The sequence below is a fragment of the Oryza brachyantha genome, chromosome 10 (assembly GCF_000231095.2).
Source record: "Oryza brachyantha chromosome 10, ObraRS2, whole genome shotgun sequence".
NCBI classification, from domain to species: Eukaryota; Viridiplantae; Streptophyta; class Magnoliopsida; order Poales; family Poaceae; genus Oryza; species Oryza brachyantha.
In genome coordinates, this window is record NC_023172.2 from 11,248,282 (window position 1) to 11,273,735 (window position 25,454).

The 25,454-nt window shown below is 39.0% G+C and overlaps 3 protein-coding genes across 3 annotated transcripts; all 3 read left to right on the forward strand.

Moving 5' to 3' along the window:
• Positions 1–1,928: 1,928 nt before the first annotated feature.
• Positions 1,929–5,994, forward strand: LOC121055618 (tetratricopeptide repeat domain-containing protein PYG7, chloroplastic). The gene is made up of 5 exons (XM_040528512.1): positions 1,929–2,231; positions 3,425–3,470; positions 4,101–4,372; positions 4,769–4,915; positions 5,461–5,994. The coding sequence occupies exons 1-5, from the start codon at positions 1,962–1,964 to the stop codon at positions 5,740–5,742; spliced, it is 1,017 nt and encodes a 338-aa protein (XP_040384446.1). The 5' UTR covers positions 1,929–1,961; the 3' UTR covers positions 5,743–5,994.
• Positions 5,995–8,972: 2,978 nt separating this feature from the next.
• Positions 8,973–16,627, forward strand: LOC102708836. Its single transcript, XM_040528511.1, has 13 exons — positions 8,973–9,353; positions 10,396–10,567; positions 10,645–10,862; positions 11,557–11,620; positions 11,803–11,875; positions 12,298–12,375; positions 12,578–12,735; positions 13,315–13,483; positions 13,621–14,080; positions 14,200–14,577; positions 15,023–15,226; positions 15,490–15,623; positions 16,082–16,627. Exons 1-13 carry the CDS (start codon positions 8,973–8,975, stop codon positions 16,266–16,268), a joined length of 2,676 nt encoding a protein of 891 aa, XP_040384445.1. The 3' UTR covers positions 16,269–16,627.
• Positions 16,628–18,175: 1,548 nt separating this feature from the next.
• Positions 18,176–24,516, forward strand: LOC102709114 (chaperonin CPN60-1, mitochondrial). Its single transcript, XM_006662355.3, has 18 exons — positions 18,176–18,328; positions 18,469–18,493; positions 19,798–19,929; positions 20,629–20,788; positions 21,258–21,433; positions 21,517–21,612; positions 21,737–21,841; positions 21,923–22,009; positions 22,099–22,188; positions 22,272–22,352; positions 22,440–22,508; positions 22,710–22,787; positions 22,882–22,977; positions 23,473–23,572; positions 23,669–23,772; positions 23,857–23,962; positions 24,060–24,138; positions 24,398–24,516. Exons 1-18 carry the CDS (start codon positions 18,291–18,293, stop codon positions 24,498–24,500), a joined length of 1,725 nt encoding a protein of 574 aa, XP_006662418.1. The 5' UTR covers positions 18,176–18,290; the 3' UTR covers positions 24,501–24,516.
• The last annotated feature ends 938 nt before the right edge of the window (positions 24,517–25,454 follow it).

Below are 25,454 nucleotides of genomic sequence, written 5' to 3' on the forward strand. Positions count from 1 at the left end.
AACCATAAGTTCGATGAAATTATCAAGAAATTCGGATTTAAGGAAAATAAGGTGGACAACTGTATTTATACCAAAATTAAAGGTGGGAAATTCATTATACTAGTACTCTATGTAGATGACATTTTATTAGCAAGCAGTGACAAGAATCTGCTGTGAGAAACCAAGGAATTTTTGTCATCGAAATTTGATATGAAAGATCTCGGTGATGCATCATACGTTTTGGGTATTAGAATTCACCGAGACAGGTCCAAAGGGGTGCTAGGTTTATCACAGAAATCATATATTTCCAGAGTATTTGAAAGATATAATATGAGCAAATGCTCGACATCACCTGCTCCAATTATGAAAGGGGACAAGTTTGGTTCATTCCAAAGTCCGAGAAATGAATTGGAAGAAAAAGAAATGACTAAGGTACCATATGCTTCAGCTGTCGGAAGCTTGATGTATGCTCAAGTTTGTACGCGACCAGACTTGGCGTTTGTAACCGGGATGCTTGGCAGATATCTGTCTAAACCAGGTATGGACCACTGAAAGGCAGTAAAGAAAGTATTGCGTTATTTGCAAGGAACTAAACATTACATGCTCACATACAGAAAATCTGATAAGCTTGAAGTTATAGGCTATTCGGATGCTGACTTCGCAGGGTGTTTATACCAAGAAATCTACTTCTGGTTATATATACACTCTTGCGGGGGGAGCCATTTCATGAAAAAGTACTAAACAAACACTAACTGCATCGTCGACAATGCAGGCAGAATTTGTGGCATGTTATCACACAACGGGGCAGGCTGTATGGCTTAAAAATTTTATCCCGGGATTACAAGTGGTTGATAGCATTGAAAGACCACTGACGATATACTGCGACAATGAGGCCGCAGTGTTCTATACGAGTAACAACAAGTCAAGTGAAGCTGCCAAACACATTGACATTAAATACCATGTTGTGAAAGATAGAGTACAGGATCAAACAATCAAAATTGAATACATAAACACTAAATCAATGCTTGCGGATCCGTTAACTAAAGGCTTACCTCCCAACTTGTTCAAAGAACATGTGGCCAACATGGGATTGTGTAATGACCTTGAATAAAGATCCTGGAAACTGGGGCAATTAAGTTCAATCAACACCCGCTTAATTAATCAAGGGTTTATTCGTATGATATTGTGAACTATAAGTCTTGTCGTCTCAATGATGCGAAATGTTGTTGTGACACATTGCTTTAGGGAGCTGTATTGTATGATGAACTTGTAATTAACCTCTAAATCAAGGGGAGAATGTTGGTTGATTTATCGGTTAGCCGATATTTAGGAAAGGATATAACCACCGTAATCCTATCCGTAATCCATCTCTAACTCTGAAATTCGTAACCCTTATGGGCTGTAACTGCGATCGGTGGTTACGGGTCAGAATCGGATTAGGAAAAGCCCCCGAGGCTCACCAGTGCTATATAAAAAGAAGAGGAGCCCACGGGGACGCTCGTGTCGCTTATTCTCTAAACCAGAAATTCGAAATCAAGCTCTCCCGATCAGAGAAGCGCTGGAAGGGTTTCGTGCGGCGATTCCAGGGCAGTGCCGTTGGAGACCCGAAGGTCGGAGATTCAAATCAGATCACCGGCGACCTAATCTTGCCGGAGACGAAGGAAAGAAGACGGAATTGAGGAAAAGAAAAGAAGGGAATGAGATGGTTTCACCTACAGGTTATTTAGTTTTTCGCATTTGAATTAATTGGTGATCATGTGCTGATTAGGGTTTAAATTCGTAATCTATTGTGTTATGATTGAATTGAATTATCTAACAGTTCATTGAAAAAGAAAGTAAGAAACATCATTGTTGAACTATGAGTGCCTTGTGAGTTTATCACACACAATCTGAGAAATTGGCATTTTTGTCGATTTTTCTCGTCGAAACTCAAAAGCCGCGCTATCCTTATCCAAAACCCCTCCCTCCCATTTCCGGCCACGATGGCCACCCCCTCCACCTCCGCCTCCGCCGTTCCCCTCGCCGCCGCCGCCGCCGCCGCCGCCGCGCGCTTTCCCCGAGGGCCCTCCGCCCCCGGCACGCGCGCTTCCGCCCTCGCCGAGCGGCGCCGCACGTGGCGGCTCCGGATGCACGAGGGCTCGGTGGAGAAGGGGATGCGCGGCGCCGCAGGCATGGGCGTGGCTGCCACTGGCCTCTCGCTCGGCCCCCGCTTCTTCCGCGGCCTCGCCCCCGCCCACGTTCTCGCCGGCGACGTGAGTGCACTCCCCCCTCTTGTTTAGATTTCTCTTCGTGGACGCTGCACTCGCGCGGGATTAGAGAAGTCTGCGTGCTTGTTGAGATGTCAAATGCGAATGTGCTTGTGTTTCATGGACGCTGCACTTGCTCGCGTGAGTCACGGAGCGTCTGCAAGCTTGAATGCTTGATCCCCATCTTGGGCATCTGCAAGCTCAAATCACGCACCCACTTCACTGGCCTCCACAGCAAGCAGTAGCCTCCTCCTGTCCATTATGGTAACATGGCTTGTAGATGTATGTTTGATAAGAGGCAGCACCAAGCTTGTTTTGTTCAACTCCAACTTCGTGCATGGAGATGAAGAATGAGCTCAAGCACAATAAGGACTGACAAGGAAGGAACTGGCCAGTAGACTATTGTGGCGGCAGTGTCTGGCACTGCCATCAAGAATTCATTAAAGTGTTAGCAACCCAGTTCTCAAATCCTCAACACCAATTCAAATCACCAACATCCAGTACAAGTGGCAGTCTCCAACAAAAGAGAAAGGAACACAGAAATAGGAAAATACAAGCAGTGGAAGGTTCTGGAAGCTTCTAGACTAGGAAGAGGAAGGTAGAGAGAGAGAGATTGACAAGGGGTGCCCACCGGCCGCCCAGGTCGCCGCCGCCGCCCAGAGCTTCTGCTCGCCTAGTCCTTCTGCTCGATGCCCTCCTGGAGTGATGCTTCTGTTGTTTTGTTGTTTCCCTCTTGGGTTTGCTTGGGCTGGGCTTGGAAAACGGTTGGCACAGCCCAACAATCCCTGACATAAAGGCATACACTCAGCTTTGTATTGTCATACTCTTGCCTGTTTTTATTTCTGTGAAGAAAATTAGCAAACCTACATGTTCTGATTCAGGATAATTACCTGTCTTCGGGGTTATCTTCTAGAAAGGTAGCTGGGAGATTCTGTGTTCTACTGTTCTGGTAGTGCAATCTTTAATTGTTATGTCTGCTAACTCTACTCTGTGTTTGAATAATATAGTTAGACTGTAAGCCTGATTTTTTTACTTAACATGTTAGGCATGTTCTTGAGCTTGTATGGTTGCTTTCACAAACATAAAGTTGATCATTTCAATCACCTATCTTTTCAGATCCAATCTTAACTTTTTCACCATGTTTCGATTTCACAACCAATCTTATTTGGGATTTGTTTCCTTATTGCTAAGGAAGGCAGAGCATCAACAAAGGAGCGGATGTTTTTCGTCCAGCAAAAATAGAAGGTAAGTTTCTTCTATTTGGGGCTGCACATATAAGCAGTTCTCATTCTTAAGGTTGGATAATTATCAACGAATGGATAATATATGTTCTTTATCATACTACTTGATTGTAGTTAATGGTGTTGGTGCACCATAATTCCGTGCTACTGTTGAGTATAATCTGACGCTCTCAATATCTTCATCTTTCTCTCGTATAGAACTCATGGATAATGTATACTCATTAAATTATAGATTATAGAAAGAGAAAAGGTAGAAGTTGGAAAATCATGTTTGTTTAGTCAACTAAAGGTAAAAATCTCCTCTTATGTATAGATCTGTCCTTCTTGGTGTTAAATTATCTGCTTGAAATAAAATGCTATAAAGTGTGTATGAACATTACTAGCTAAATAGAATGTTATGAGATGTATATGAATATTACTAGCTTCTGTATATAAAACAAAATTGGTTAGGCCACTGTCTACTTCAATAAAATAACTCTGCAAGTGTTCATGCGTTCCTAGAAATGAAGCTTGGGCTCTCTTCTCCCTCCTGTTTCAGAAAACAAATTTACCTCAATAATATTTCTAGCCACCACCCATTTGGGTATACTTTTGTTTTGCTGATATATGTCTGTATGATGTGCCTTTTCACCAGAAGCATTCGGCACGAAGATATACAGAAAATTGCTGCTGCAACTCGGTACATTTCCATGTTCCACTATGGCATGGTTAAGTTTTGCACGAACAGCACAGGCTGATGAAGGAACAAATATAAACATGGTTTATGAGGTTGGGGAGCTATTTGAGCTTGGAATTCAGTTGTCTTATCTTCTCATACTGCTTGGTCTGCTTGGTGCTGGTACATTTTTTGTCATTCGTCAGGTTCTTGTCCGCAGAGAGCTTGATCTTTCTGCCAAAGAGTTGCAGGTAAATATGCGTCTAACAGTACTACCACAGGTCAATTCTATATTCAAAACCTGTCAGAATCAAAATACACTTTGAAATATAAAAGTTTAGTTTGTTGTAGACGATGAACAATGGAAGAAATTAGCAAGTATTTATAATGTTGTACAGGAGGCATAGAGTATAAATTCTCATATCAGGGTAACACGAGGTCATTGTAGGGAAAATCCTCCTATAACTGATGCTACTTGTTCATAAGAGTTGCCTGAAAGCCTGGAACAGTTTTTCTTTGTAGAAATGAATTTATAGTTGATGCTCCTTTGCTTCATAATGGACATCACTGCCATGTCCTATACAGTGGCCTATCAGTTATTCTGTTATCTGTTGGATGGACTGAAAGTTACCATCAAACTTTACTAGGAACAAGTGAGAAGTGGTGATGCAAGTGCTACTGAGTATTTTGAGCTTGGAGCAGTCATGCTACGGAGAAAATTTTACCCTGCTGCTATCAAATATCTACAGCAAGCGATCCAAAAATGGGATAGAGATGAGCAAGATCTCGCACAGGTCAGATATCCTCAACTGCTAGGTGCAATATCCTGCAATCTAGTCAACAGATGTCTTATCATCATGAGAATTTTTTTTTTTGCCGGGGTTGGCAAGGAAAGCCACCCGAAATTTCATTAAGGAGAGAATGCACAACAAAGTACAAACGACCAGAGGTCGCGGAAGAAAAAAGGAAAAAAAAGCTGTTGAAGAACAGCTAACTATACCCTACTGGAGCAGAGTTACAGAAATTACGGGAAGACTAGCAGCAACGTTATCATCCAATGCCTTCTGGGTCATCATGAGAAAATTGTTACATATATCAAAAAATACAACTTGATGTTTATGCATTGTAAAAAAAATGATGTGTGTTGTTTTCATAATCATGTAGAATTTTCTGACCAAAGTTGAAATGTGTCCATCTGAGATGAGAAGATCCATCAGGGGCGTAAGGCGTCATTTGGAGGGTCCAAAATCCTGAACATGTACAGGAGTAGGACCATCCAAATGAGGCCTAAAGTAGAATCCTTCATGCTCCCTCTTAACTATTTCTCCTTGTCTGTCAGGTGTACAACGCCCTGGGAGTCAGCTACAAGCGAGACAACAAACTTGACAAGGCGATCCAGCAGTTCGAAAAGGCCGTCGAGCTTCAGCCAGGCTATGTGACAGCTTGGAACAACCTTGGGGACGCATTTGAGCAAAAGAAAGACCTCAAGTCTGCCCTCAAGGCATTCGAGGAGGTGCTTCTCTTTGATCCGAACAACACGGTCGCCAGGCCACGCCGAGATGACCTGAAGCAGCGTGTGGGCATGTACAAGGGAGTGCCACTGAAGTCAGAAAAACGATAAGACTTCCTCCGAGCGAGCTCGTGTCGAAGGTGCACTCGTGGATATGGGAGTGTGGTGTGCGTGCGTGCGTGCGTGAATGTAATAAGGGAAAAAGACTAGCAAGCAGTAGGCCAGGTCTCAAATTTGCGTAAAATCCTTGTTTTCTCAATTGTGAACGGTAGCATCTGTAGAAAGCTTTAGAGCAGCTACGATTTGTGTTTTTAAAAAGGTGCATAAAGAGAAAGAAATATATAAGATGGATGCTATACATTAGAGGAAATGTGTTAAGCTAAATTTTCTAAGCACCTATGGCTTATCTAGGCAACTAATGCTTAGATTAAAAAGTACTATAGCTCAATATGTAATATTGTATGGTAGAGAAAGGTGAGAAGGATAATATCTTTTTATCTTAGTGAATTTTATCTTAGTCTAAGCTTATAAGTCTAAACCTTTGAGTACACTAGACTAAACTAACATCTTATGACATGTCTAGATTTATATCTTACTAATAAAACATACGCTAAAGATGCTCTTAGCATTCGTGGAAATGAACCAGTGCAACATGTATATCTTACGACCGTGGGAGTAATGCCTAACATTGGGACCCATGCTAGTAAATTGACATTGTGCCTATTGTAAGATATAATTATCTAGGAGATGAATCTATCAGCTTATAGCTATTAAAAAGTTAAGAATATACTTGTAGAATTATTTTAGATTTAGAGGTTTGCCAAACAACCAATATTTATTCAAATTTGTATTTAGTGATACCTAGGGGTGATTGTCTAGCTTTTTATGGAAAAAAACCTAAACAGTATATTTGCAAATGACAAATAACTTGCAAATGACAAATAACTTGTGAATAAAATTTTTATATACGTATTCTTAATTATCTAAAAGCCAATGTAAAAAAAATAAACTACGGTGAAAAACCACAAAATCAACTAAATTTAAAGTTAAAAATTCAACTGTTGGCTTATAAGTATAAGAAAAAGTAAAAATACGAGGGTGTTATATTCTCCTACATAATTTTGTAAATTATTGTTTTCTTATTGGCTAAGTTCACCACTAAGTTTGATAAGATGTAATAAGAATGTGAGGGAAGCACATACGATTGTGGTGTGGAATTGTGGGTATATGACTCCACTCACCTAAGTTAAATCCTAGCACTCATGGATATTATGTACATGTAGGTGAACTTTTAATATTTTTTAAGTAAGATCTAGGATGTGTCGCTAGTTTCCGTGTCTTTGAGCTTGCATGGGTATAACGTTACGTGTGCAGTCATACATGCACATGTCTGTTCTATACGTACGACAGCGTAACGGACGTGGCAAAAATCACGGCGACGACGGCTGAAATCGTTCGTGCAACAATTTCTGTCTGCTATTAATAGAAAAAGGATTTGATATAAATGTGAAGTGTATACATATGTCTCATGGGTTCCATTGTTACAAATGGTTATATAAATGAGGAATTAATGGGTGAAAAGATATGTGGGATAAAATAAAAAGAATTTTGAATGATGATTGGTTGATGTGAGAAGTAGTATTATAAAGTGCTAGAATGCTTGTACTATGGTATAGATTTAAATTCTAACAGTGCTTACATTTTACTACCTTCATATAAAAAAAACTTTATTTCTAGCTTTTCTCAATCATTATAAAATGAATTTATTTTTGAGCAATTATTGCATTAGATTCTAATAAAATGAGTGATAAATGTATTGAAATTTGAAAAAGTAGGGGCCAAAAGTATGAATTATGATTATGTAAAAAGATGAAGATTATTATAATCTCTGTGGCTTTGTATTAATCGATATGAGGTAGTCTAAAATTGATTTTTTTTTACCATGGGAGTAGAATGGAGGGAGCATGTATATTTATTCAATTTACTCTATTATATATAAAAATGCATGTTTATTACTAGTTCTCCTTTCATCTTTTTAAACTAACTTTATTTTTTACCCACCATAGACATACCAATATGAATACAAAAGACTGCCTCGTCCATTCTAAAATATAAATATTTATAGGTTGTTTAGCATAGACTAAGAGATGCCAAAAGATTGTCTTTTAGTCACTCAATGGCCAATTTTTGAATTTTAAATCAATTAGAATTTTTTCTAAGCATCTAACTGGCTCTAGAATCATTGAAATTATCATGAGAATCAGTGCACGAATGCTTATATAATGACACATGATCTAAATTCTATAAATGCTTATATTTTGGAATGGAGAAGTATAATATAACCTTCAATTTATCAAATTCCATACCATCATCCTCGCTTTGAATGCAATCGTCCCTGCTCCCTGCTCTATCTACTTCTAATATATTTCTCTATAAATTCACAAGCTCCAATTCAATAATCACTAAAAAAATAATCTTATTTTAAAACAAGAGAATCCCTTATGTGCAAGTGAGTTTGCCACCTATCCAAATACAACTCTGATTTTATCACAATCTATAATTCATCATCTTATTTTGTTTAACTTACACAATATATTAGCACTGTTTGTTAAGTCTCTGTTAGTTGTATATAATTTTATCCTAATGACCAAATACAGCTAGAACAGAAACTTCTAAATTTTTGGCAAAAGTTCTGAAATATCAAATTGTAAACATAAGATTGTATATATCCAAACTTTGGCCAAAAGACTTAAGATATCATATTCTAGAGTTTTTTCCCCAAGTTTTAAAAACTTTTATTCACAAGATATTTTGGTCATTAGGATTAAATGGTACAATACTAACGAAAACTTAACGGACGGTGACATACGTAGAAAAAGACAATGGTACGATACAGAATGTGGTAAAGTGAATACTATAAGATCGGTAACAATCTTAGTGGTACATCGTTCATCGATAACAATCTCAGTCCCACAATGTGAATTCTCTCTTAAAACAAAGAATATATTTATATAGGAAAGTAACAGCAGCATCGCAAAGAGATCCTCTAACTTTCTGTTAAAAGGTTAGAGATGAAGAGTGTTATGACTTTAGATATATTTTCAGTCATTTGATTCACAACCAATACATCTCGTTACGGTACCGGTGAACAGTACTGTAACGAGACTATTTTACCGTATGTTGTTATGTTCTTTAACCGAGAGAATCTGGATTTCGTGTAGGGTATCCCAGTTCGGTAAAAGCCTTTTCCGTTTCTTCCCTCTCCCTCCAAAACTCCGAACCATCATCCTTATCCAAAACCCCTCCCTCCCATTTCCGCTAAACCCACGCCCACGCCCACGATGGCCACCCCCTCCAGCCCCGCCCCCGCCCCCTCCCCCTCCCCCGCGCCGCCCGCCTCCTCCGCCTTCCCCCTCACCGCCGCCACCGCGCGCTTCCCCCGCTCCACCACGCGCGCGTCCGCCCTCGTCGAGCGGCGCCGCACCCGGCGGCGCCGGCTGGGCGAGGGCGCGGGCGGCGACCGCTCGGCGGCCGCGGGGGCGGTGGAGAAGGGCCTGCGCCTCGCCTTCCTCGAGCAGCTCGCGGAGCGCGCGCGCGCCGCGGACGCCGCAGGCGTCGCGGACGCCATCTACGACATGGTCGCCGCGGGGCTCTCCCCAGGGCCTCGCTCCTTCCACGGCCTCGTCGCCGCACACGTTCTCGCCGGCGACGCAGAGGGCGCCGTAAGCACATTCTCTCCTCTCAGATTGCTGCTCTAATTTTGTGGGGTTAGGGAATTCCGCGTGTTTGATGAAGTGCGTCGTGTGTGCTGCGTTGTGGAATTGAGCATTTGGCAATTTGTTGGTCGAGTTTATGTTGCCGAGTCCATGGAAATGTCAAAGTTGTGAGGATTTGCTTGAATGTTCCGTGATGGGTTTGTGCAACGTGGAGGTGCAAGAGTGCAAACTATACGGTGGTAACGAGACGAGGCTGTTTAAACACTCCACCCAATTCGTTCGAATTCTAGGATCGACTTGGGTTTGCATCACGTTTAGTAAATGCCCTGCCCCTTTTTTGATCTTACCTTGGAATTGATGCATAAGGTATTGGAGTTATGCAGTGCAGTCAACTTATACAAGGATTCATTATGTCTTTGGCTGCTTTTAGCTGATCGGATATAATGTGGGTTTGTAAGGCTTGTATCTACTGCATCTTTCTTGAGAATTTGGAACCTACTTTCATTCCAGAAACAGAAACAGAAAGCTTTTTGAGCTGGCCTACAAGGTAAAAGAAAACAGCATGTCAAGACAAGCACCAAATGAAGTTAGAACCGCAAGAGCAAACATCAAAGGAGCAGTGGGCAGCCCTAGTATACGTAATTCCATTTCTCTGCAAATGCAACACATGAAAATTTTCTTCCCTGTAATCATCTTCTAGAGCAGCTTGTATGTAATGCAATTTTATTTCGATATCTGATTTAGTGTCAGGTAGGCACATACGACCAGTTGTGGCTCAGTGGCTGAGCACCTTTTGTTTTGGATCCACTCATGCTGAAAGTTGAATCTTTGGTCATATGTGCTTTATTTAGGTGATGGATCCAAACTTATTGTAGGCCTACAAGTCCTAAGTTTGTGTTAGGTTCTTAATTATGCCTGCAGAACTTTCTCACATCTCATGAATAATAAGTATACTCGAAGTAAACATAAATATATTTCTTCTATGAGATACATGTACAGGTTTTACAAAATGGTAATGGTAATGCTATATATCTTTTTTTTGATACAGATGCAATCTCTTAGAAGGGAGCTAAGTTCTGGGGTGCGCCCTTTACATGAAACATTTGTGGCTTTAGTCCGTGTTTTCGCCAAGAAGGGTCTTGCTACCAGGGGCATGGAGATTCTCGCTGCTATGGAGAGATATAAGTATGATATTCGCAAGGCTTGGTTAATTCTTGTAGGTATGTAAATTGGTCTACATCTCATATATCATTTTCTTTATTTTAATGACTATAATAGTCTTCCTTCTATGGAACAGAGGAACTAGTCAAGAATAACTATCTGGAGGACGCCAATACAGTATTTCTGAAAGGAACAGAAGGTGGTTTACGAGGGACTGATGAAATTTACGATCTTTTGATTGAAGAAGATTGTAAAGCTGGTGATCACTCCAATGCTCTTACAGTTGCATACAAAATGGAGGCTGATGGAAGAATGGCAACCACATTCCATTTCAATTGCCTCCTAAGTGTGCAGGTGAGACTATGAGCTTGATTTGCATATGAACAAATGTTTATTACAGTTTCTTTTCTGCCTTAATTTGCTTAGCTAACCTATCAACATTCCATAATGAAAAAGAAACATATAGCTGCCAATTAAATTCCGGATAGAATAAGAGCTCTGCATGTACTGCACATTGTTAGCTAATGCAGCTTGGTAATATGAATACATGAGTGCTATGATTGTTTCCCCAAACACATAAACACTTGCACCTGCAGCCTGCGTACCAAAGAAAAACTAGTGGTTTTGTTCAAGAACATAGACTGTCTTCAAACAAGCTTCTCACCTGAGCTTAACCATGGCATACACAATGAGGAAGCTTATTTGCGCAATATTGATTAAGCATTACCCATTACTCCCTTTGTTCCATATTAGAAGATGTTTTAGTCTTACCTAGATTTATCCATGGATCAATGTGTATGTTTTATAGTATGAAATGGAGGTGATACAAACTTGAAAAATAGATTTATCTGAATTTATGAAAAAACTTTATATAGAAAGTATTTGCAAAAAAGAAACACCATTTAGCAGCATGGGAAACGTGCTCATGGTAATCGAGAGATTATCCCAGCCTAGTGGGCGAATTCGAACGGGGCCATAGTTTAGTAAGTCCTGTATTTGCAAATATAGTCACTTTTTTCCTTTGTATATAAGTTTGTATTTGATTCAGGCTACTTGTGGAATTCCTGAGATTGCTTTTGCAACATTTGAAAACATGGAATATGGAGGTGAAGGTAGGTCATCATTTACTCTGATTTTCTTCTTGACGTCATTGTTTATTTTGTTTACTGTTATTTAATTTATCAACAACATGATTCCACAGTACATATAACTTGAAGAATTGACATGTGCACTATTGATGTTTTTTACTCCTTTTTTTTTACTATTCTATACTGATTTTGTTTTCTCATTCTAGACTATATGAAACCGGATACCGAGTCCTATAATTGGGTCATACAAGCATTTACTAGAGCTAAATCCTATGACAGGTATGCTTAATGGCAATTTTTTCTGCAGTATTTGTTTGCTATGTTCTGTTCGCTCCTTTTGAACTTAGTCTGTCGTCTACACAGTTATACAATAATGGATTCATGTCGAATACTTGTTAGCACCAAGACCAACTGCTTGAACACAATGATTTGATGTAACATAAGCATATCAATAGTCATAGCTCCATGGAACATGAAGGGAAAGCTCTAAGAATGGTAACAACATGCTTCTTATTAGGCATTATCTGTCTTCAACATTAAAACTATTCAGAAGAAACATGCTGTGAAAACTGTAAACCATAGCTTATTTTTGTTGTAGTTTTCTACATCCTTCTCCATATTTAAATTCTTTCTGTTAGATCAGGATTTAAGTATTACACTGCTCTGTTGTTTTTTAATTTCACAATGTACTTTGTCTGCAGAGCAGCAGATGTGGCTGAATTACTAGGCATGATGGTGGAAGACCACAAACGTATTCAGCCTAATGCAAGAACATATGCGTATGTACATAGAGTTACAATCTTACAAAGCTACAAGGATAGTCACTAGTACAACAGTTCATAGTATATAATGAGGAAGCAAGCACACTGTCAAGTTTGACTTCTGAATATCAATAGCCATCCCTATTTGCTGACTCTTATCATTTTCAGTATGTTTCTCTTTTGGAAAAACACTGTTGTGATGACCAAGTACTATTCTCAGGTTGCTAGTGGAGTGCTTCACCAAGTACTGTATGGTTAACGAAGCAATAAGACATTTTCGCGCCTTACGGAGAATCCCTGGTGGAACAAAAGTTTTGTACAATGAAGGGAATTGTGGTGATCCGCTTTCTTTATATCTACGATCTCTTTGCCTTGATGGTAAGCCTTGCCCCTTCTGTGTTATCCTTAAGATGGAAAATTTACTTGTTATGTCATGCAACTGTTTACGATCTCTACTGGTGGGCAAGGGTTCACTGCACAGAAGGACAAGAACCTAGAATGGAGGCATATAGCTCATGCTGTCATGCACTTTTTTCTTGACCTGCTAAATGCATATTTCGTGGTTTTACCTTGATAATGTTATTCTGAAATGGTTATCTTATTCTTATCATTAATCCTCTGAAAGACAAAGGTAAAGGAAAGTGAAATAGCTATTTTAATTATTATTTTATTTCTTTGTGTGCATAACTGCATATTTTTTATATGCATAGCTAGCTTGTAATACCTTGACCTTCTAAATTCTTGTTTTATTTGACAGCTCTTGGCAATAGGAACCAATAACATCAAAACACGCTCATGAAAATTACATGGTTACATTAAACACAACTGTAGTTCCATACTTCTATTCTATATTCTGTACTCAATATATAAGTAATTTGTCTCCTGTACTTTTAGAGATTTTGCACTATTATGAACTTTTAATACTTTCCTGAGCAGGTAACTTATTTTTATAACCAGGAAGAGCTGATGAGTTGCTCGAGGCATTAGAGGCAATGGCTAACGATGGTCAGACTATTGCACCCAGAGCAATGATCTTAAACAGAAAATATCGCACGTTGGTGAGCACCTGGATAGAACCGTTACAAGAAGAAGCAGATGTTGGTTTCGAAATTGATTATGTTGCCAGGTATGATTTTGAGAGGTTTATGTTCTTAATGTACAAGATGACATGTCAGCTTTTGTCCATCACATATTCACATTTGCCAACAAAACTCCCTAATTATGTAATCTGTATTAGTTGTTTCATTCATACTATCTTTGTAGATATATTGAAGAAGGGGGTCTTACAGGTGAGCGCAAACGCTGGGTGCCTCGAAGAGGGAAAACTCCTTTAGATCCAGATGAATTTGGGTTTGCCTATTCAAACCCTATAGAGATATCGTTTAAACAGCGCTGCTTTGAGGAATTGAAGTTATATCATCGTAAACTCCTAATAACACTGAGGAATGAAGGCCCTGGTATATTAGGTGATGTTTCTGAAGATGATGTACGAAGAGTTGTTGAAAGACTAAAAAAGTTAGTTGTAGGGCCAAAGAAAAATGTTGTTAAGCCCAAGGCAGCTAGCAAAATGGTAGTATCTGAGCTGAAGACTGAGCTAGAGGCACAAGGGTTGCCTACAGATGGAACTAGGCAGGTACTTTACCAGCGGGTTCAAAAGGCTAGGAGAATCAATCGTTCACGTGGCATACCACTTTGGGTTCCTCCTGTGGAAGATGAGGAAGAGGTATGTAATTTGACAATATTTGCTGCATTATTCCTATCTGTTGTTGTTACTCCATGAGGGTGTTACCTGCAAGCCTGCTATTTTTTGCTGGATGTATTTAAGTATAACACTCCTGATAGGTTGATGAAGACATAGATGAATTGATCTCACGAATCAAGCTAGAAGATGGGAATACAGAGTTTTGGAAGCGTCGTTTTCTGGGAGAAACTCGAAATTATCTTTGTGAAGAAGATAATAATGAAGAAGATGCAGATTTAGATGATGAGTTGGATGATGATGATGATGACGATGACGATGAAGATGATGCCACAAAAGGAGAAGAAGATGAGATCGATGAGGAGGATGTTGTTGAACAAACAGAAAATCAAGCCAGAGATGAAACTAAGGACAAACCATCAAAAGGGCCCAAGCAATATCTTCAAATGTTAGGAGTCCAATTATTAAAGGATCTAGAAAAGACACCAGTTTCATCAAAGAAGTTAAAAAGGGTACCTGAGGTATGAAAGTGACATTTCATGTTACTAAGTACAGCTATGTGCAATCTATGTTTGTCTTGACTTCTTATGCACACCTTTTATGCAACTATGGCTATTCCCTGATTGATCTTTCTATTGCAAATTAATTTCCCCCATTTTTCTGAAACTTGCAATCATCTGAATTTAATGTTTCATGCCATGTTAACAACTATAAAATTCAATGCAAATGAACAGAATTTTGGTGCATATTGTATACTCCTACATCTGTACACTCCCATATAACTTGAATGTATTTTTTTTGATGTTTTGGAATATATCCTCTAGGAATTTTAGGCTATAGACTGTAGACAATCAATCACAAGAATATCTGTTTATTTTCTAAATTTTTTACATCAGCTATATATTATGTTAAGTGCTAGTATTTCAGTACCGTTACATTTTTTGAGTCAATGTGCTGCCCTTGTAGATTGACGATGATGAAGATTGGTTTCCTGAAGATCCTATTGAAGCTTTTAAGGTTATGCGCGAGACAAGGTTGTTCGATGTGTCAGATATGTATACTACCGCAGATGCCTGGGGATGGACATGGGAAAGGGAGATTAAAAATAAGATGCCACGCAAGTGGTCACAAGAATGGGAGGTTGAGTTGGCTATCAAGATAATGCATAAGGTACTATATTGGTTTGGCATTGCACGTTGACTTTGTGTCTGTTTGGTTAACCATCCTCTCTTATGGAGCTGTAGATCACTGCATACTTTGGGATGCTGAATTTAGACTAGTTCCATTACTCGAATTATATTCAATTTACATTCCATTTGTTATTGTATTTCTAGGTTAGCCTATTATGACATGATACGTGTGTCTTAAGCTTTCACCAAAACTTTTTATGTTTGAACTCTGAATTGTGCCATGTCTGCTATGTTAACATTTAGGTAATAGAGCTTGGTGGGAACCCGACGATTGGAGATTGTGCCATTATATTGCGGGCTGCAATGAGAGCACCAATCCCATCTGCTTTTATGACAATATTGCAGACAACGCATAGCCTTGGCTATAAATTTGGAAGGTAACACTTTGGGCTCACCATATATATATATATATATATATATATATATATATATATATATATATCTTCACTAGTGCTTTTGTTGCTATATAAGTTTTGAGTTTGAAACCCATATAATGATGAAAGTTTTGAATCTATAATAAAACACTATAATTTTTAACTCCTATGGCATATTTCCTATAGCTCTTGCTGCGCAGGATTAACTACAGTTCCTGATGCACATGACTGTGTAGGCTGCTGCATTGTTGCAATACTTAGCTTAAATTCTTGTATTTAAACAAAATTAAAAGTTCAGACTGTTCTTTATGATTTGATACATTGCTTACACCGTCAAACATGGTGCTTTACCTCTCTGCTTACAACCCACATCAACAGAGTTATCTGTAGTTTCTGAATTAAATTTATACGCAAAACTTGACAGCCTTAGACCTTTTTTTGTTCTTCTGCACTGGACTCAGCTCTCTGTACGACGAGGTGATCCTGCTGTGCCTTGATCTGGAGGAAATCGATGCAGCCATTGCAGTGGTAGCAGAAATGGAGACGAATGGAATCAAGGTACCCGACGAGACCTTGGACAAGGTGCTTGCTGCTAAACAGTCTGGAAACTCTGCACTCCAACCACCACCTGCAGAGGAAGAGGAGTAATCTGCTTAGAACAAGGAGCCCCTTTGCAGCTGTGAAGCTGGTGATCCAGCACCAGATTTGTCAGCTCCATTCCATGGATCATCGCCTTGAGCTTGCACGATCAACTTTGGCAGTGATGTATAATTACAAGCTCAGAAGATCTTACACGCAACATGCTTGTTACCCCATGCAATCATGCATCAGTCAGCCCCCTCCATTCGATACATTTGTAGACAAGACAAACCAGTTTTGATATATGAAATGGAACGTGCTCTTCTACTTGTTAATCCCACTACACTGATGTATCCTGCTTGGAATATGGGAATTGCATACATTCTAGTACAGGCTTGACCATTTCATACATCGTTTGAAGCTTTGTCGTCCGATAGGAATTTTGAGGGGGTGATTGTTTGGTATTTTTATGAAAATGTCAAACGTTATATTTACAAATAAAAAATGATTTATAAATAAAAATTATATATATACGTTCTTATTGATTTAGAAGTCTAGGAAAAAATAAAATATGATGAAAAAAAGACCAAAATTAAATTTAAAAATTTAAATTTTCCCTTATAAACATAAACAGAAACGAAAAAATGTTGCTGAAAGTTTTATACGGGAAAAAATAGTGTGCTCCAGATGAGACCTTTGTCTTGGCAAACATCATCTTTTCAATTAAATAAGCATAAGCAAAATAACTTATTAGCGTTTAGAAATTAACGTAATTACATTTTTACCTAAATGTTCTCAGCGATCTAAAACTAAAAATAAACCATATTGCTGTCAACCCAACAATTTGAATTAGGAAACAACCAATACCTGGCGATGCCAAAATTCGCATACTTTGCAAAATTTGTTAGAGTTGGATTCATTTGATTTGAATCCTTACTAAAATTTTACCAGTGGTTATAAAAACAGAAGTGTTTAGAATTACCAGATCTTAGTAATATTGCCTTGGCTAAATTTTGTTCGGATTATTACCCCACCAAAGTTTGATATTACGAAAATTTGATATCGCAGAATTTTGCCCAGGTTCAAATCGGCAACAAGCTAACGACTTGTTCGGTTTGGAGGAATTGTAAACATAGAAATACTAATCGTGGAGGATTAGAGAGTGTTTGTTTCTCTCTGACTTTTTTTTATCTGTCACATCGAATGTTTGGACGCTAATTAGAAGTATTAAATATATACTATTAGTAAAAGTCACCCTATTCTCTAGACTATTTCGCGAGACGAATCTATTGAGCCTAATTAGTCCATGATTAATGAATGTAATGCTACCGTAACCATTTGCTAATCGTAGATTAATTAGTCTTAAAAATTTGGCTAATGAAATAACCTTTATTTATATAATTATTTTTGTTATCAGTCTATATTTAATACTTATAATTAACGTCAAAACATCCGATGTGATCAGGAAAAAAGTCCCTGGATCTAAACAACCACTTAGTAGTAATTCATATATACACCAATTCACAGAAAGAATTCCAAGATGCTGTAGTTGATGTAAATTTCCCTTTGTTTCTCTCTCTATATCACTCATAGTATATGGATTTTTTTTGGTTTTTCTATACTTTCATTCCAACAAACCAAATAACAATCGTGCTTCCTTCCAACAAACCAAATAACAATCATATAAATTATTCGTTAGCTTGTATAATCTCTCTTGGAAATCTTAATTCTTTGGTCGGCCCGGCAAAAATATATTCGTTTAGAAATTAAAATTCTTCATACAAAAAGACGAATGAGCCTTAGACCGGTCTGACTCATGCTGGGCCGGGTCTCGTTCAGACAACTTTGGACCGAAGCCCATCACGGCGCCGCCGCCCGCCCGCCGCGCCTTAAAACCCTAAACCCTAGCGGATGCTTCTAGAGCCTCCTCGTCTCCTCTCCACTCCCCCCCTCAAATCCCCGCCTCCTCTCCCCTCTCCTCTCTCCTCCTCCCCAAGGAAAAAAAGAGAGAGAGAGAAGGGCTTCGCAGCTCGCCTCCTCGCCGCCGGTAGCTCCTCCCCTCGCGTCGGCTCCTACCCCGGTTACTCCGCCATGTACCGCGCGGCAGCCAGCCTCGCCTCCAAGGCTCGGTGAGTGCCTGTGCCTGCCTCTGCCCGCGCTTCGGCATGGTGCATTGCGATCTGAATTCTCGTGCTGTTTTATGGTGGTTGGTTGCTGACCTGTTCGCCGTGTGTGTGTGTGCGTGTGTGCTTTGTTGCTGTTGGTGCAGGCAAGCCGGGAGCAGCGCTCGACAGGTGAGCTGGTTACTGCCGAATGGAATGGGGGGTTTGTCGTCGCTGTTGCGTGCTGTGTTGGTTGCTCTGTTTTGGTTGTTTGGGTTACAGGATTAGTGTGTGTGTGTGTGGGGGGGGGGGGGGGGGCAGTTTGCGCGTGTCTCGGTGATTGGTGTGAGATCTGTATGGTTTATGCGCTGGGCTTCGTGGAATTTGTTTGGATTGCTAGAATCCAGTGGTGCACTTGAAATTTGATATAGTCCATTTTGATGGTTAGGGATAAGTAGTTTCGGTGTATTCAATTGGAGAAAATTGCTATTATAACATTCTCAAAGTGTGCATTCGCTGGTATACCATTCTACAATTTGCATTCGCTAAAATACCACTCTCAAACAAACTAAGCTTGTTAAAATACCATTTGTCCTCTTTGCTGCAAATTAAAAATGTGTAATCCACATTTCCATAACTATGCTGACCAAAATACCCCTGTCTAAAATAATTGAGCTAGCTATCATTGTTTTTTCTATTAGAAATGATTGATTTTTTTGCATCGTGTTGTAGACTAGTTATTTTTTTCATCGTGTTGTAGCCTAGTTGAATAAGCCATGCATTTTGTTGAGGTCAGTGAGATGTCATTTTTGTTGACCGTAAATTATGTGAAGTATTTAAATGCTATGATTGGTTTCTTTAATAATTCTATAGCGTGGCTTCTTTTTTTTTTCATCATTTTGTACCGAGTATTTTAAATCATGTTCTAATGGAGATAAGTATCTAATAGAGATAACTAGTACTCAAGTTTAAATCAGACCGACGTTACAATTCAATCGTTTCAGCTAGGGGTATTTTGGTCAACACGGTTATGAAAATATGGATTAAACCTTTTTTACTTGCAGCAAAAGGGATAAATGGTATTTTGACGAGCTTGGCTTGTTTGAGTGGCGTTTTAGCGAATGCAAACTATAGGATGGTATACCAGCGAATGCACACTTTGAGGATGCTATAATAGCAATTTTCTCATTCAATTGCTATCTTGTCGAATCTGTTCCTTCCAAGTGCCAGATCAGTGCTTGCCGCGTCTTAAAAAAGAAAAAAAAATGGTTTTGCTTACCTGTTAGATTAGATGTTAGTGAAAACTATTGGCGAGTTAGTTACTCGTTTTGTGCCCGGTATTGTTTAGCTGATAAGCTGAAAATGCAATTCTGCTCCAACTGAGCAGTTATTGTCACTATCCTGCAACCATGCGTTTTGAGTTGGTGGCTGTTAGGGTAGTCCTTAATGGAACGAGCTCCTCTTTACTTGCTTGCCTTCTATGTGATGATGTATAGGTTGGAAGCAGGCTTGCCTGGAGCAGGAACTATGCTGCCAAGGATATCAAGTTTGGAGTTGAGGCCCGTGCTTTGATGCTGAGGGGTGTTGAGGAGTTGGCAGATGCAGTCAAAGTGACAATGGGCCCTAAGGTACAATTCTGTGCACATAAATGTGTCATTCTGCCTAATTCATAAATGTGCCATTGTGCTTATACTTTCTGAATAGCTAATGGTTGTATAGCTATTATAAATGGAGTTCCTTTGATGTGAAATATTAGTGGATGCCCCGCATGTCACACTGGAAAATTTAGAAATATTTCCAAGAAAACTTGAAGAAAACAATCTAAAAAAATGTTTACTTGTAATGTATAAAAGGATAATATTTTGAGCTCTATAGCAGTTGATGGAGAATTGCAGTGGATGGATATGAGCAAACATTAGAGAGATCCAATGGTTGTTATTTCTAGAATGTGGCTTAATGAATGTTCAATTTTATAGCAATAACTATATTGGGTGGGTTGTAAATGCACATGACATATGAATGGTTGATCAAAGCATGAACGGATACTATTTCTAGATGGTGTGGTTCAATGCATGTTGAGTTTTGGTTGCCATTATATAGGATATAGAAACATAAACAGAGTTCCTTTCATGGAAAGGCATCTTTCGGTTATTGAAAATAACTGTCATAATCAGGGCGTGCCTGTTCTTGGATGAAAAAATTAGTCTTATGGTTCTTTCGTTGTTGCAGTACAGTATTAATTGGAAATACATTTTTTAATGTTCTTATTTTTCAGATTGCTTTGTGTTAGCTATTTGCAGATTGGGCTTAATGTGTGCATTTTACAGGGACGCAATGTGGTTATTGAGCAGAGCTTTGGTGCACCAAAAGTCACAAAGGATGGTGTGACTGTTGCCAAGAGCATTGAGTTCAAGGATAGAGTTAAGAATGTTGGTGCAAGCCTTGTAAAGCAGGTTGCTAATGCGACCAATGATACTGCTGGAGATGGTATGGGCATGCTTATACCCTACTGTTCAGAATAATTAGTCCCTTTTTTCCCCCAAAGTATACTAGACTTTGGTTATCTGATAAACAACTCCAGAGTGTCTCATGATTTGCCTTCCTGAAATATTTAATTAACTAGAGCTGGGATGAAGTTTCTTCAGTGTTTTGTCTATTTGGTACATAACTACTCAACACATCTGGTTTGGCATAGGAACCTATGCATGGATGTTCATTATTTTAGTTTTAAATAAAGTTGCATTTGACTATATTTAATTTGCTGTTTGCCATAGTAAACCATTGTTGTTTGAGCATTTTCAATCATCAGCCTTGCATTTTCAAGATTTAACAATTCTACCTTGAATTATGATGTCTTATAGTTGCTTTTGTCCATGGATTGAATTGAACTTTAGGATTTGCTTAGTTGCATATTTTCTTTGCTCTAACTGTGCTATTCTGATGTTCTGATATTCAGGTACCACTTGTGCTACTGTTTTGACTAAAGCAATATTTACTGAGGGTTGCAAGTCTGTAGCTGCTGGCATGAATGCAATGGATCTAAGGCGTGGAATCTCAATGGCTGTTGATGCTGTTGTAACTAATCTAAAGGGCATGGCTAGAATGATCAGCACATCAGAGGAAATAGCACAAGTAATACTTTTGATTCATTGCAGATCTCTTCATGTAATTTATTGCAGACCCCTAAACCCTTTTTTTTATGTTCATATATAAAGGTGGGCACAATATCAGCAAACGGGGAAAGGGAAATTGGTGAGCTTATTGCAAAGGCTATGGAGAAGGTTGGCAAAGAGGGCGTAATCACCATTGCGGTAAGTTGAACCAAGTTAAAACTGAGATTGGTCCCTCTTTATCTCTATTTGGGTGGGCGACTTCCCTTGATGCTTATGCCAACACTCTGTTTTTGTTTAATTTGTTTGCTTAAACATATGCTAGGATGGTAACACCCTTTATAATGAGCTTGAAGTTGTGGAAGGCATGAAACTTGATAGAGGCTACATCTCTCCTTACTTCATTACCAACCCAAAGACCCAGAAATGTGTAAGTTTTTAATTTCTGTTGTGGGACCAATATGTTCAGTTATTTCTGGAGCTATTTCAGTCATGTGCTCTGATTTAACAGGAACTGGATGACCCCTTGATCCTGATACATGACAAGAAGGTTTCGAACCTGCATGCTGTAGTTAAAGTCTTGGAGTTGGCTCTGAAGGTATGCATTTACCTATACAAAGTAACTGCCTGTTATTGGTGGCGCTACTGTTTTTCTTGCTCTAACTGGTTAACTCTTGCCTTGAACAGAAGCAAAGGCCTCTGCTGATTGTTGCTGAAGATGTAGAAAGTGAGGCATTGGGTACTTTGATTATTAACAAGCTTCGTGCAGGCATCAAGGTCAGTAAATACTGGGCATTTCATTTACTTGGCGTTTGTCATTTGAATCTGTAGTTGTCCTAATGGTGGGATGTGCTGTTTAGGTATGTGCTGTTAAAGCTCCTGGCTTTGGGGAGAACAGGAAAGCAAACTTGCAGGACCTTGCTATCCTTACTGGAGGAGAAGTAAGTTTAGAAAGTTCCCTTTCTCCACCTTTGGGTATATATAGTTAAACGATTGCATGGTTAAAGTTTGCATCTTTAATGATTCAGGTCATTACGGAAGAGCTAGGAATGAATCTTGAGAAGTTTGAGCCTCAGATGTTGGGTACATGCAAGAAGGTATGATTAGTTGGTTACTAGAAGGCTGGTGGATAAGCTTTGGTACCTTCGGAGATAGTTTTATTTGATGTTTTATCAGTTCTGTACTCAAACATTTAAGATGTAATGTTAACTCTTTTGGAAATTGGATTTACATACTGTATATGTGGAAGATCTGTAGACTGTTCCAATGGTTTGAGTAACATCCCGTATCCATGACAGGTAACTGTATCTAAGGATGACACTGTTATTCTTGATGGGGCTGGAGACAAGAAATCCATTGAAGAGAGGGCAGAGCATGTTCGTACAACTTTTGTTTACATTGTTTGTGACTTTTTACATTCAAATTTGTGGTTGTGATCTTGTGATAGCTTATATAAATGGTGTGTTACAGATTAGATCTGCAATTGAGCAAAGCACTTCGGATTACGACAAGGAAAAGCTTCAGGAGCGGTTGGCAAAGCTCTCTGGAGGTGTTGCTGTTCTAAAGGTGAGGTTCATAATGTTATGTTTCCATTGCACAATTATATTGATTCAGCTAGCAGACTTTCTATCATAACGTTGTTCAATAAACCATCTTGAAGTGCTGATGTTGTTAGGCCTCTATGGCTCACATCGTTTTGCTTTTTAGAAGAAAAGGCAAAAATGAAAAATAATTTGTGGGTAGAACTTCTATATACGTGTGTTCATGGTGACTCAGGCAAAAAGCTGTAAAACAAACCATGATGAAAAAACCACAAAGTTAAGTTCTAAAATTCAAATTTTGACTTATAAGCATTTGCAACTGCGAAACAATGGAAGCCTATGTTACAGTTTAAGCCCTAGCATTTGACACTATTTTATCAATATGAAAGCGTGGGAAGTTCAGATATCTCACACATGGACACAATGTTGTTGAGTGAATGAGAGTTTAACATTGTGCTGCTACGAGTGGCAGCCTTAAGTATGCCTATTTTGACCTGTGACTACATGATCTTTCCTACAGATTGGAGGAGCCAGTGAAGCTGAAGTTGGTGAGAAGAAGGATAGAGTGACAGATGCATTGAATGCAACTAAAGCTGCTGTGGAAGAGGGTATTGTACCAGGTACGAGCACACCAATTTTACTGATTACTTCATTGATGATGGCTTGTATTCAATTTGTTATGCCTGATGATGTTGACTTGATGTCTTACTATGCAGGTGGAGGTGTTGCACTTCTGTATGCATCAAAGGAGCTGGATAAATTGCAGACTGCAAACTTTGATCAAAAGATTGGTGTACAAATCATCCAGAATGCTTTGAAGGTTTGGGAGGGGAAAGAACATCTCATTTTGTGTTTTGCCGATTTCTTCTCTGGGTGAAAGCTGATGATCTAACTTATTTTGCAGACACCGGTGCACACTATCGCTTCCAACGCAGGTGTGGAAGGGGCTGTTGTTGTGGGTAAGCTGTTGGAACAAGATAATACTGACCTTGGCTATGATGCTGCTAAAGGTATGATCTTGACCATTTCTCTTCTTAATCCTAATGTGTTAAGATTCTCACCTTAAGCTTGTTGCTGATTCACGAACTGTGACATAACCTTCTGTAGGTGAATATGTTGACATGGTGAAGGCCGGTATCATTGACCCACTAAAAGTGATCAGAACTGCCTTGGTGGATGCTGCAAGGTATGCTCTCTACTAACATGCTTAACGATTTCTTGAACTTGAGAGAAGACGTGTCGATGGCGTCAGTGCATGCCACACCAATATGTTTGTTACAGTACTATTTCTCATTACCACAATTTGACATGATCTGAGCAAATTGTCTAAAAACAGCTTGTTTTCTTGTGTGTTTGACGATTGACCGTACAGTTTCTTTTCGCAGCCATTTTGCTATTACTTCTAGCTTCTTTCGGTGCTAACTATGCTCGCCTTTCTCTTGCAGCGTTTCATCTCTCATGACAACCACAGAATCCATCGTTGTAGAGATCCCCAAGGAAGAGAAAGAGGCGCCAGCGATGGGAGGCATGGGTGGAATGGACTACTAAACAAAAATCAACACCCACAATATAATTGAGTAAACAAAAACATATGGATTTAGGATAATTTTTTGCGGTGCAAGTTCATCGTCGATGATGTAATTTTTGCTCTTGTTGATGAGGTGGTTGTCGGACAATTTTGATTCCGCTGGCGGTAGGACCTCTCGGTTCCGAACGGAGCTATTTGTTTGAACGAATAAAATTTTAGTTCAGCTAGTAGTTCATGAGCTGGAGATGTACTGGATCAAAATTAAGTTTGACCCCTTGTGCCGGAACCTTTTATGAGCTGATCTGAAAGTATTACGATTTTCTCCCTGAGCGCAGTGGTGTGCTTGTTTAGGACTTTTGAAGGTTTTTAGTAGCATTAACAATTTCGGGATTTTGCACTGCTTATGCGTTTGCTTTCTAGGAATCGAGCGGAAGGAAGAATGTAGCAACAACTCTGAAAACATAGGAATTTTACAGGAATCAAAATATCCACTCAGGGTTTTGGAACAAAGGAATTGTTATGAATCCTTTGAAGAATTTCCTACACACTAATATGGATTAAAGGAACGGACCCTTTAAAATTTATGAATGGAATATAGAAAAAGATATGAATTTTAAAGGGCTATGAGCTTAAGGGTTATTGTTTGGGTGTTTCAATTTAAATTTTATCTTATAAGCATAAACGAAAAAATGTATGTGTATATGGAAAATTTTTCTCTTTCCCTAGATTCTTTATGATTTTCCTGCTCATGGCATGATATCCTAAACCATGTGTTTTTTGAATCCTACGTCTCAAATGAAACACTCCATATTTTCCATAAATATGAAATGAGCAATTGACAATTTAGAAACATAAGTGCAACCTTTTCATTTAACGATTAAAAATAATTTATGATAAAACTTTTGTGTTTTTAGCTACGATAAAAAATCTTAAAATTAACTTTGATATTTTACTTTATAAGCATAAGTATAAGC